The 12,583-nt window shown below is 50.4% G+C and overlaps 1 protein-coding gene across 1 annotated transcript in view; it reads right to left on the minus strand.

Moving 5' to 3' along the window:
• Positions 1 to 10,989, minus strand: part of si:ch73-105b23.6 (uncharacterized) — a 28,338-nt gene extending 17,349 nt beyond the window's left edge. The window contains 14 exon segments of the mRNA XM_036982882.2: positions 572 to 1,969; positions 1,972 to 2,142; positions 2,145 to 2,256; positions 2,258 to 2,376; positions 2,379 to 2,576; positions 2,579 to 2,605; positions 2,780 to 2,902; positions 3,094 to 3,510; positions 3,513 to 4,344; positions 4,346 to 4,698; positions 4,701 to 4,835; positions 4,838 to 5,179; positions 5,358 to 5,413; positions 10,985 to 10,989. Of these exon segments, the coding sequence (XP_036838777.2) occupies positions 572 to 1,969; positions 1,972 to 2,142; positions 2,145 to 2,256; positions 2,258 to 2,376; positions 2,379 to 2,576; positions 2,579 to 2,605; positions 2,780 to 2,902; positions 3,094 to 3,510; positions 3,513 to 4,344; positions 4,346 to 4,698; positions 4,701 to 4,835; positions 4,838 to 5,179; positions 5,358 to 5,413; positions 10,985 to 10,989 (4,288 nt within the window).
• Positions 10,990 to 12,583: the final 1,594 nt, after the last annotated feature.

Consider the following 12,583-nt stretch of genomic DNA (forward strand, 5'->3'; position numbering starts at 1 on the left):
GGTAGTACCAGATCATCAGTTTCTTGGCAATTTCTGGCATGGAATAGCTTTCATTTCTCAGAACAAGAATACAAGAACAAGAATACGAGTTTCAAAATAAAGTTTCTGGCCATTTTGAGCCTGTAATCAAACCCACAAATGCTGATGCTCCAGATACTCAACTAGTCTAAAGAAGGACAGTTTTATTGCTTCTTTAATCAGGACAACAGTTTTCTGCTGTGCTAACATAATTGCAAAAGGGTTTTCTAATGATCAATTAGCCTTATAAAATGATACATTTGGAGTGATGGTTGCTGATAATGGGCCTATGTACGCCTATGTAGATATTCCATTAAAAATCAGCTGTTCCAGCTACAGTAGTCATTTACAACATTGACAATGTTACACTGTATTTCTGATCAATTTATTTTATTTTAATGGACGAAAAATTAGCTTTTCTTAAAAAAAAAAGACATTTCTAAGTGACCCCAAACTTTTGAACGGTAGTGTACATGCAGAGACATTCATTCCCTAACCACAGAACACAGAGCAAAGTTAACTTGCAGCGTAGCTTCATGAAGGAGTAGCCCACCCTTAGCCAGCTCAATACAAACAGTGTTGTTAGAGGCACAGGAGCAGTTGAAGGACCCTGGGTAGTTTCTACAGGACGTGTGGGCGGGGCATGCCGAGGGCGACACACACTCGTCCTGGTCAACACACCCTCTGTCCCCATGCCCCCCTCTCTCCCCCCTGGTATCCCAGCCACTGACACAGTGGCATTGGAACCCCCCCACAGAGTTAGAACAGGTGGCAGCAGAGTGGCATCCTCCATTGTTCTGTTGGCACTCGTCCAGGTCCACACACAGGGCCCCGATGCCCAGGAGTCCTGGGTGGCACACACACAGGAATGACCCGGGCGTGTTGTAGCAGAGGGCGCGTTTGTGACAGGGCGTCGTCAGGACGGAGCACTCATCCACGTCCTCGCACCAGGTGCCGTTGCCCGTGTAGCCCTGGGAGCAGAGGCATGTGTAGGAGCCTGGAGTGTTCCAACAGCGCGCCGAGGGGTGACACACCTCGGCACCCTTACTATTCCCACATTCATCCGTATCCACACACGCTCCCACATCCTCATGGTACCCCCCGGGACAGTCACAGTGGTACGTCCCGGGCAAGTTAGTGCACACCTGGTCAACGCGACATGTGGTATTAAAGAGGCACTCGTCAATATCCCCGCACACCGTGTCATTGCCTTGTGCCCCTGGCTCATACCCGTCCAGACAGGGACAAAGGAGGGAGCCAATAGTGTTTTTGCACACGGAGTGATCAGGGCAGGGGGCGCCCTCCGGGTCGTTACACTCGTCTACATCCTGGCAATCTGTGCCGTTCAGGAGGAAGCCACTATTACAGGGACACTGATAGGAGCCAGGGAGGTTTATACAGGTGGAGAAGGGCTGGCAGACAGAGACCGAGGTAGAGGAGTTGGAATACACCTCAGAACACTCATCCACATCCACACACTCAGTATCGTTGCTCCAGAAGCCCACGTAGCATAAGCAGAAGAATGAACCAATGGTGTTCATGCATGTTCCGTTGATACAAAGCGGCCCGAGGTCGTGGTCCGAACAGTCCTCGATATCCTCACACCGATCATTTATACTGAGGAATCCTACGTTACAGGGACACAGGAAGCTGCCATAGGTGTTGACGCAGGTGCTGTTCTCAAGACAGGTGGAGTTGTCCAGGCATTCGTCGATATCCTGGCAGCCTGTGCCATTGCCCTGGTAACCGTCCCAGCAGTTACAGACAAAGGAGCCGGGTGTGTTCTGGCAATCTGAGCTATCCGGGCATCGCGCCAGCCCCAAGACACACTCGTCAAGATCCAGACACTGAGAGTTGTTACTAGCCAGGAAGCCCAGATCACAGCGGCAGCGGTAGCTGCCCTCTGTGTTGGTACAGGTGCTGTTGTCAGGACAGGTGTAGTTCCCGCCTCACACTCATCCACATCCATGCAGTGTGTCCCATTGTCCTGGTAACCATCCCAACAGTCACACGTATAGGAGCCTTCTGTGTTGAAGCAGTAGGAGAACTCCGGGCAGTACTCCCGCCCCGATTGGCTACACTCATCCACATCCCAGCAGGCCACCCCGTTGCCATGGAAACCACCTGGCAGTGGCAGTAGAAGGAGCCCTTGGTGGGGTGGCACGCTGCGTGGGGGTGGCACGCCCGGCTGGCGTTCAGGCAGTTCTCCACGCTCACACACGTGCCTGCTTCGTAGGCTAGTCCCCAGAATGCAGGTGCAGTTGTACCCCCCGGGGGTGTTGTGGCATGTCAAGTTCCTCCCACAGGTGGAGGGTGAGAGACACTCGTCCACGTCCTCACAGACGAACCCGTCCCCTGGTACCCCTCCTGGCACAGACAGAGGTAGGAGCCGTCCGTGTTGTTGCATTGGGCCAGGCGACTGCAGTTGTGGGGCTTGGTGGAGTTGTCGGCACACTCGTCAACATCCTGACACTCAATGCCAGTGCCCTCGGTGCCAGACGGGCAGATACAGTTGTGTGATCCGGCAGTGTTTGAGCAGCTGGCAATGGGGTGGCATCTCCATTTTGGTTTTGGCACTCATCAATGTCTATAATTCATCCAAAATGGGACAGTGTCAGGAAAACAGCCCCACAAGTTGCTAAAAGAAAGCTCACAAGAGAATCCACACAAAAGTAGAGCAGGTACGATATACATGAACAGTCTTAACAGAGTTATGTGATGTAAACTGATGATAGAAATTCTAAGAGAAATGTGTGCTTACCAGAACAGTTCTTCCCATTGCCAGTGAAGCCACTGAGACAGAAACAGAGGTGACTCCCTACTGTGTTCACACACTGGGCAAACTCACTGCACTCCTTGTCTCCAGACACACACTCATCCACATCTGAGGGGAGGGAGGGAGGGAGGGAAGGAGGGAGGGAGGGAGAGAGAGAGAGAGAGAGAGAATATTACCTGATTAACATCTTACAATTTTATAGTACAACATATTCTAAATCATTTGTAACACCAGATTTTGAAGAAAACACATAGGATTTTGCAGTAGTAGTATATTGTGACTAAATCAAATCCTCTTACCAACGCAGTTTGTCCCGTTCTGTCTGTAGCCCACTTTGCAGAGACAGTAAAAAGAGCCTGGGATATTCACACACTTTGTCTCATTCTGAGGGCACACATTCTTCTGACACTCATCTATATCCGAACAGGCGAGTCCATCCCCCTCAAAGCCTAGGTCACACACACACTGGAAGCCAGCGGGCGAGCGGTGGCAGAGCCCATGACGGTGGCAGGCAGGGGCACACCGGGGACTGGGGGCCACACAGGTGTCATTATAGGCCACTGTGCCATTCCTACAGGAGCAGACGTAGGCTCCGGGGGAGTTGACACACTTTGAGATGGGGGGACAGGTGGCGGCGTTGGAAAGGACACACTCATCCACATCCTGGCACCGGAAGCCATCCCCAAAGAAGCCCTGCTGGCAGGAGCAGGAGAAATCCCGGGTATGTTGGCACACAGTGCCCGTGAGTGGCATGTGCCTTCTTCAGCACACTCGTTCACATCCTCACACCTGGAGCCGTTGCCTATGAATCCGTGCTTACAGGTACAGGTATGGGAGCCCACTGTGTTCAAACATGTGGCGTTGACGTGGCAGGGGTTGTTGACTTTGCACTCGTCGATATCCGTGCAGGCCTTGGTCGCTGTGGGGCGGGCAAAGCCCACCCGGCAGGGGCACTCATACGCCCCCTCAGTGTTTGAGCAGCGTTCATTGAGGTGGCATGGCTTCTCCATGGCCTGGCACTCGTCTATGTCCTGGCATGTGGTGCGGTTGACCAGGTTGAACCCAGGCGGACACAGACAGGAGAAGGAACCTTTACTATTGACGCAGGTGGCTTTGTTCTGGCAGCCTCCGTTTTCCACCAGACACTCGTTCACGTCCACACACTGGATCGCCCCATCCCCGGAGTAGCCTACCTGGCATTGGCAGTTGAACGTGCCCGCAAGGTTGGTGCAGAGGGCATTGGAGTGGCACTGCTGTGCCAAGGAGCACTCGTCCAAGTCCTCGCAGGTGATGCCGTTGCCCCTGTACCCTGCCCTGCACTCACAGGTGAAGGAGCCCGGGAAGTTGGCACAGGTGGAGAAGGGGCTACAGCGCCCGATGCTACACTCATCCAGGTCCATACACTTGGAGTCGTTAAAGGTGTAGCCCGTGCCGCAGTCGCAGTAGAACGACCCCCTGGTGTTGACGCACGCGGCCGAAGCAGGGCAGATATTAAGGGTGGCGCACTCGTCGATGTCGGTGCACTTCCTTCCATCCCCTAGATATCCCGGTGCGGCAGGAGCAGTCATAGCTGCCCAGCACATTGACACAGGCAGCGTTGGGGTCACATGTATTCTCCCCATTACACTCATTGATGTCCCTACATGCCAGCCCATTCCCAATGAATCCATCGAAGCAGGCGCAGCGGTACGAGCCCAGCGTGTTGACACAGTCAGCATAGAAACTACAGATGTTACCAGCACACTCATCAATGTCCTCACAGGTTTGCCCATTGCTCTGGTAACCAACACTACAGGTGCATTGGTACGATCCCGGCAGGTTCTTACAGCCTTTGTAGCCAAAGGAGGCCGAGCATACACCGGGAGTCTCTGAACACTCATCTAAATCCAGACACAGGTAGTTCCATTGCCCTTATAGCCTGAGTTACAGGTGCACACATAGGAGCCAGGGTTGTTAATACAGGTGGCATTCCAATGGCAGATGCCACCGTTTGTGCATTCGTCAATGTCCGTGCACTGAAACCCATTGCCATTGAAGCCTCCCTGCACTTGCATTCTCGCCCGCCTTCTCTATTCGTACAGAGGGCACCGGCGTGGCAGCCGCCGTTCTTCGTCTGGCATTCGTTGACATCCTCACATTGGACTCCGTCGCCGAAGTAGCCATCCAGACACACACAGCTGTAGCTGCCCAGTGTGTTGAAGCAACGGGCCTTTGGGTGGCAGCCGTGGAGGCCGGTAACACACTCGTCAATGTCCACACACAGTAGTCCGTCTCCATGGTAGCCAAACCGACACACACATACAAAGCTATTGCCTTTAGCCTTGAGGCACTCGGCATGGGTGTGGCATTTACTTCCCACCGCTTCACAGTCACTCAGATCGGCAACTAGAGAGAAAGGGAGAAGGAGGAGAAAGAAGCACTTGTTAGAATAGAGACAAACGTATTTATGCAATGACTTTATTTAGAACTCATATACTATACTACACCGAAACAAAATGTCATTGATAAAGAGAGAGATGACTACAGTCAAGATGACATGCAACCAGATTGTGGACAGACTCACCCACAGAGCAGTATCCCAGCACTGCACAAAGACACACCAGTCTTAGCAGTGGCAACCTGCAAGAAACAGAGTACAGTGAAAATGGTGACATTGAAATGCATAACATAGAAGTTTGCAAATGTATTTGACACTGCCTTGAGACTGATTTGGAGGGTCTGGAAGTCCTGTTATTTGTCAGTGCATTAACCTTCATCCCTTGCATTTGTATGAGTCGCTGTTTTTTTTTATCATAGAGCTCAACTCTGGGGAAAGTAGGTCAATTCCTTGTTCTGCTTAATGGTGGTAGGGAATTTGTTAAATTTGTGGGATCCTTTTTGTTTGTTTGCGTAACCCTCTTCCACTCCAAACAATGGTGCAGGGTCTACTATGACCTTAACATTATTTTTGAGACAAGAATCATCCCACTACAAGAGATCAGTGAAAAGGTACTGATATTATTATCCAATTATAACCGGAATATTATTCAACATTGATGGGATAAAACAGGGAGTAAACGAAACAAAATTATAGAGGTTGCTGCTATTCATAATTGGGTTGGAAATATACATAATTTTGTCAGACATATTCCAAAAAAGTATTTGATATTATCTGGTGATAAAACGTGATTTTGAGTATACAGTACCAGTCAAAAGTTTGGACAATCCTAATCATTCCAGGGTTTTTCTTTATTTTTTACTATTTTCTACATTGTAGAATAACAGTGAAGACATCAAACTATGAAATAACACATATGTAATCATGTAGTAACCAAAAAAGTGTTAAACAAATCAACAGCTATTTTATATTTTCGATTCTTCAAAGTTGTCACGTTTCTGACCTTTATTTCCGTTGTTTTGTATTTATTTAGTATGGTCAGGGCGTGAGTTGGGTGGGCAGTCTATGTTTGTTTTTCTATGTTTTGGGGCATTTCTATGTTTTCGGCCTAGTATGGTTCTCAATCAGAGGCAGGTGTCATTAGTTGTCTCTGATTGAGAATCATACTTAGGTAGGCCTGGGTTGCACTGTTTGTTTGTGGGTGATTGTCTATGTTGATGGCTTGTTTCAGCACAGGTCTCATTTTGTAGCGTCACGGTCGTATTTGGTTTATTGTTTTTGTTACTCGTTTGTATAGTGTTCAGTTTTTCTTGATTAAAGATTTGCCATGGACACTTACCACGCCGCGTATTGGTCCTCAGATCCATCTCGTCTCTCCTCTTCGGATGAAGAGGAGGACGGCCGTGACAGAATCACCCACCAACCAAGGACCAAGCGGCGTGGTAGAAAACAGCGACGACAGCAGCAGCAGCAGCAACAACAACAGCGGCCGGTATCACAGGACTCCTGGACTTGGGAGGAGATACTGAACGGAGAGGGACCCTGGGCACAGGCTGGGGAATATCGCCGCCCCAAAGCAGAGCTGGAGGCAGCGAAAGCTGAGCGGCGGCGATATGAGGAGGCAGCACGGCAGTGCGACAGGTACGAGAGACAGCCCCAATTTTTTTTGGGGGGGGGGGCACACGAGGGGTGGAGCTAAGCCAGGTAGCAGACCTGCGCTCACCCCTCGTGCTTATTATAAGCAGCGCGATACTGGGCAGGCACCGTGTTATGCGGTTTAAGCGCACGGTGTCGCCAGTACGTGTCCATAGCCCGGTGCGCTATAGGACAGCCCCCCGAGAGTGTCATGCGAGTGCGGGCATCGAGCCAGGGCGTATGGTGCCTGCTCAGCGGGTCTGGTCGCCGGTACGCAGTTTTGGTCCAGGGTATCCTGCGCCGGCTCTGCGTGCTGTGTCTCCGGGGCGCTGGGAGGGTGCAGTGCGTCCTCTGCCTGCGCTCCGCTCGTGCCGGGCGAATGTGGGAATGGAGCCGAAGGGAGAGGTGCGTGTAGTAAGCACTAGATCTCCCGTGCTTACCCACAGCCCGGTTCAACCTGTGCCTGCACTCTGGGACGGTCCGGGCTAGAGTGGTTATCCAGCCTGGGGAGGTGGTGCCAAGGTTGCGCACCAGAGCTCCAGTGCTCCCCCACAGCCCGGTCCTTCAGGTGCCTCCTCCTAACCCCAAGCCTCCTGAAGGGCTCCCCAGCTGGTGGTACCTGTGGCAGCCCCACGCACCAGGCTGTCTCTCTGTCTCCTCCCTGCAGGTGGTCCCGCCTGTCCGGCGCCGCTGCCGGAGTCTCCCGCCTGTCCGGCGCCGCTGCCGGGAGTCTCCCGCCTGTCCGGCGCCGCTGCCGGAGTCTCCCGCCTGTCCGGCGCCGCTGCCGGAGTCTCCCGCCTGTCCGGCGCCGCTGCCGGAGTCTCCCGCCTGTCCGGCGCCGCTGCCGGAGTCTCCGCCTGTCCGGCGCCGCTGCCGGAGTCTCCCGCCTGTCCGGCGCCGCTGCCGGAGTCTCCCGCCTGTCCGGCGCCGCTGCCGGAGTCTCCCGCCTGTCCGGCGCCGCTGCCGGAGTCTCCCGCCTGTCCGGCGCCGCTGCCGGAGTCTCCCGCCTGTCCGGCGCCGCTGCCGGAGTCTCCCGCCTGTCCGGCGCCGCTGCCGGAGTCTCCCGCCTGTCCGGCGCCGCTGCCGGAGTCTCCCGCCTGTCCGGCGCCGCTGCCGGAGTCTCCGCCTGTCCGGCGCCGCTGCCGGAGTCTCCCGCCTGTCCGGCGCCGCTGCCGGAGCCTCCCGCCTGTCCGGCGCCTCTGCCGGAGCCTCCCGCCTGTCCGGCGCCTCTGCCGGAGCCTCCCGCCTGTCCGGCGCCTCTGCCGGAGCCTCCCGCCTGTCCGGCGCCTCTGCCGGAGCCTCCCGCCTGTCCGGCGCCTCTGCCGGAGCCTCCCGCCTGTCCGGCGCCTCTGCCGGAGCCTCCCGCCTGTCCGGCGCCTCTGCCGGAGCCTCCCGCCTGTCCGGCGCCTCTGCCGGAGCCTCCCGCCTGTCCGGCGCCTCTGCCGGAGCCTCCCACCTGTCCGGCGCCTCTGCCGGAGCCTCCCGCCTGTCCGGCGCCTCTGCCGGAGCCTCCCGCCTGTCCGGCGCCGCTGCCGGAGCCTCCCGCCTGTCCGGCGCCGCTGCCGGAGCCCCTCTGCCCAGAGCAGCTGTCTCTCTGTCCGAGCAGCTGTCCTCTGTCCCGAGCAGCTGTCTCTCTGTCCCGAGCAGCTGTCTCTCTGTCCCGAGCAGCTGTCTCTCTGTCCCGAGCAGCTGTCTCTCTGTCCCGAGCAGCTGTCTCTCTGTCCCGAGCAGCTGTCTCTCTGTCCCGAGCAGCTGTCTCTCTGTCCCGAGCAGCTGTCCCTCTGTCCCGAGCTGCCCCTCTGTCCAGTGGGGTCATTGAGAGGGGTGGTCATGCTGAGAAAGCCACGGAGGCGGACAATAAGGCGGACTAAGACAATGATGAGGTGGGGTCCGCGTCCCGTGCCAGAGCCGCCACCGCGGACAGACGCCCACCCAGACCCTCCCCTATAGGTCAAGGTTTTGCGGCCGGAGTCCGCACCTTTGGGGGGGGGGTACTGTCACGTTCTGACCTTTATTTCCGTTGTTTTGTATTTATTTAGTATGGTCAGGGCGTGAGTTGGGTGGGCAGTCTATGTTTGTTTTTCTATGTTTTGGGGCATTTCTATGTTTTCGGCCTAGTATGGTTCTCAATCAGAGGCAGGTGTCATTAGTTGTCTCTGATTGAGAATCATACTTAGGTAGCCTGGGTTGCACTGTTTGTTTGTGGGTGATTGTCTATGTTGATGGCTTGTTTCAGCACAGGTCTCATTTTGTAGCGTCACGGTCGTATTTGGTTTATTGTTTTTGTTACTCGTTTGTATAGTGTTCAGTTTTTCTTGATTAAAGATTTGCCATGGACACTTACCACGCCGCGTATTGGTCCTCAGATCCATCTCGTCTCTCCTCTTCGGATGAAGAGGAGGACGGCCGTGACAAAAGTAGCCACACTTTTTTGGTTACTACATGATTCCATAAGTGTTATTTCATAGTTTTGATGTCTTCACTATTATTCTAAAATTTAGAAAATAGTAAAAATTAAGAAAAACCCTTGAATGAGTGACGCCCTGACCATAGAGAGCCCTTGGTTCTATATGGTGTTGTAGGTCAGGGCATGACTAAGGGTGTTCTAGTCAATTATATTTCTATGTTTGGGTTTGAGTATGGTTCCCAATTAGAGACAGCTGATTATCGTTGTCTCTAATTGGGGATCATACTTAAGGAGTCCCTGTTCACACCTGCATTGTGGAATATTGTTTGTGTTAGTGTTTTGTGCACTATGGCGGTCACAGTTGTAGTAGTTTGTTTAAGTTTCACAGTAATAAAAGATGTGGAACTCAACTCACGCTGCGCCTTGGTCCGTCCTTTCCGACGAGCGTGACAATGAGTAGGTGTGTCCAAACTTTTGACTGCTACTGTATGTTTTTACTAATCATTTGGCATTAACTGCTGTTTCTTTGATTAGTCCACAAAATGAACAACCTTAGAAGGAAAAAAAAGGACACTGAACTGGAATCCATTATTGTTTGTGCAAAGAATGTCCTTGACTGTATTGTTGAGCCTCCAAATAGGTGAGACGTCTAAGTCCAGAGGGGTTGGAAATACAAGTCCCCTAACAATATCCACTGAATAGAGGAAACTGACAAGAATAATCCCTGTTTTCTGATTGGGTTACAAGCTAAATGCTAAGACTCCCTCTAGGCCAGGTTCAATTAGTGTGTGTCCGTGTGGAGGCCTGTGGTGACAGAGCTCCATACGTATAAACCTGGGTGGTGGTGAGTTGTTTTACATAAAAATACAGTCTACTGTAAGTCCCAGAGGACCTTATTCTACACAGTAAAGGTATGCAGTTACAGTGAACTAAAAGGTCATGTTTTCCTCTTACCAAACCCCTACATTTCAACATTAGGTGCAGTATCACTGTACTCTATGGGTAAGTTACTGGGCCATGAAGTGTAGGCTATTTGTTTTCAGGTTCAGAAATGGTTCAAGTTGAAATCTATTAGACTGTAATTGCTCTAATACAACATTCCAGTTTCAATGTTGAAACCCAAATGATCTATATCACAACTTGGCAAATGAAGGTGAACGAGACATGCATTTACCATTGCCTTCAGTTACGGATACGTTTACTGAGTACCAAAGAACGGGTATAGATTGTTAAAACATCTAGAAGACTATATGGTCAAGGACCAATGATGTGCATTTACTTTGATTTAATCAGGGGAGACCAGGTTCTCCTTTTCAGTGGTGCCCTGAGACCTTAAAGTAAAAGATGAAAAATATATAGCAAGATACAATCGCAAGTACATTACATCAGAACAACCCTAACATCACAGCCATCATAGACCATGTTATTAAATCAATCGATGTAAGGATTGCCTTTGAAATGTTCCGTCCACCTTGCTAGGGAAAAGTGTGTCATCAGACAATGTCTTTATGTTGGGTTTCCTGCTCAGTGTCACGGACACCGGAGCACATGAAGAATTTGGCAATACGTTATTAAAATGACCATCAAAAATGTTTCTAAATCACAGAAAATAAGTATGAAACGACCAATTAGGACCTTTCCAAAATGTATCCTTTAGAACCCTTGTGTGTCTAAAAGTCAGAGTGCACCAAACAACTTGCATAAAAATATATGTATATGACTCAAAAAGGACATCAGACATTTACAGGTATCATAGCAGAGATTAACTCACCGCATATTGTTCTATATTCTCAGAGTCTATGAGGCTTTCATTGGGGCTGAGAGTGCAGACTTCTCTCGGCTGTAAGGTGTGTGTCTCTCCGTCTCTCTGAGATGGATGTGACCGTGTCCTCTCTCCTTCCTTACCCAGGCTGTGTGCCAGTTCCTCCACTCCTGTCTCTTGTCTCCCAGAGGGACCCAAAACAATAGGAGTTCTAACATACCTGAGAGCCCTCTGACATCTTAAACCGCTGAGAAGGGGAACACCCATATTTTTCATTATGTATCATTCCTCTCACAATAACTGGACAAGTCCCCTGAGGCATTAATTGTCCTCCTCACTGTAAAGGGATAGAGTCAAATAGACAAGGAACACTGGTCGGGATAGGTTCATCTGTAACGAAGTGTTAGAGTTTTACAGTGTTATTCTACTGAGAATAGTTCACAATTATATGATGTGGGCATTTTACATTTGGGTTTCATTCTACATTTATCATGATTACTTATTGTTTTCTCAGAGGAAGGCCTTTGCATAAACTATACAGAATGTGCCTCTAGGAATCAGGGCCCACATTCACAAAGCATCTCAGAGTATATATTTTTTAACCTTTATTTAACTAGGCAAGTCAGTTAAGAACAAATTCTTATTTACAATGACAGCCTAGGAACAGTGGGTTAACTGCCTTGTTCAGGGGCAGAAGGACAGCTTTTTACATTGTCAGCTCGGGGATTCAATCTAGCAACCTTTCAGTTACTGGCCCAACTCTATAACCACTAGGCTACCAGGTCTCTCTTCTTATTCATTAAGGTCTACAGGCAAAACGGATCTGAGATCAGTCCTCCTAATCTGAGACGCTTTGTGAATACGGCCCCAGGAGTCCAAATAGTAGGAGTAGGAGTGCTGATTTAGGATCAGTTTTTGCCTTTTAGATCATAATGAATAAGATCAGGACAGATCGTAGATCAGCACTCCTACTCTGAGATGCTTTGTGGATACATTGCAGGTGCTTCACTCGTAGACCTGCTAATCAGCTGTGTGGTGAGATAAAGGCTACAGGTAGATAATATATGCTCGGTTATAAAGTAATAAAGTAATAAAGTAAGTCTACTGTGTTATAAGGCCATTTAAAGGGAAATTACCTGTCTGGTTTATCAGTTCCATTCCCAGGTGGAACAATCACTTGAATAGAGTAAAAATAAAAAGCTTTGATATTATCGTATTTCAGAAAAATATCATGATTATTCATGCTGTACAATAGTTGTACAATATATTTCTATTTAATGTCGAAATACATTTTTCACTGGTGGATCAGTAAATAATTTTCCACACTGCATTTACTGATGCATCTGAGAAATGTGACTCATAGACAAATTAGTCATCACCGTGGAGACTGGGTCAGTAACATCAGCAAAACTGATCAGTGTTGTTTCAAGCTTTGGTTCAGTTTTGTGTGAAAACTTTACCTGGGCTGTTTAAATGATACTGAATCTAATGATATACATCAACAATGAAGCCTGTAGTTTGAAAACTTATTGTACAACTGGTATTTTGCAAGGTATGTGTAGAAGAGAACAGCAGGGGATGAGCATTGTAGGGGAAATAAATGTATGC

The sequence above is a fragment of the Oncorhynchus mykiss genome, chromosome 1 (assembly GCF_057628025.1).
Source record: "Oncorhynchus mykiss isolate SJ-2025 chromosome 1, ASM5762802v1, whole genome shotgun sequence".
Taxonomy (NCBI): domain Eukaryota; kingdom Metazoa; phylum Chordata; class Actinopteri; order Salmoniformes; family Salmonidae; genus Oncorhynchus; species Oncorhynchus mykiss.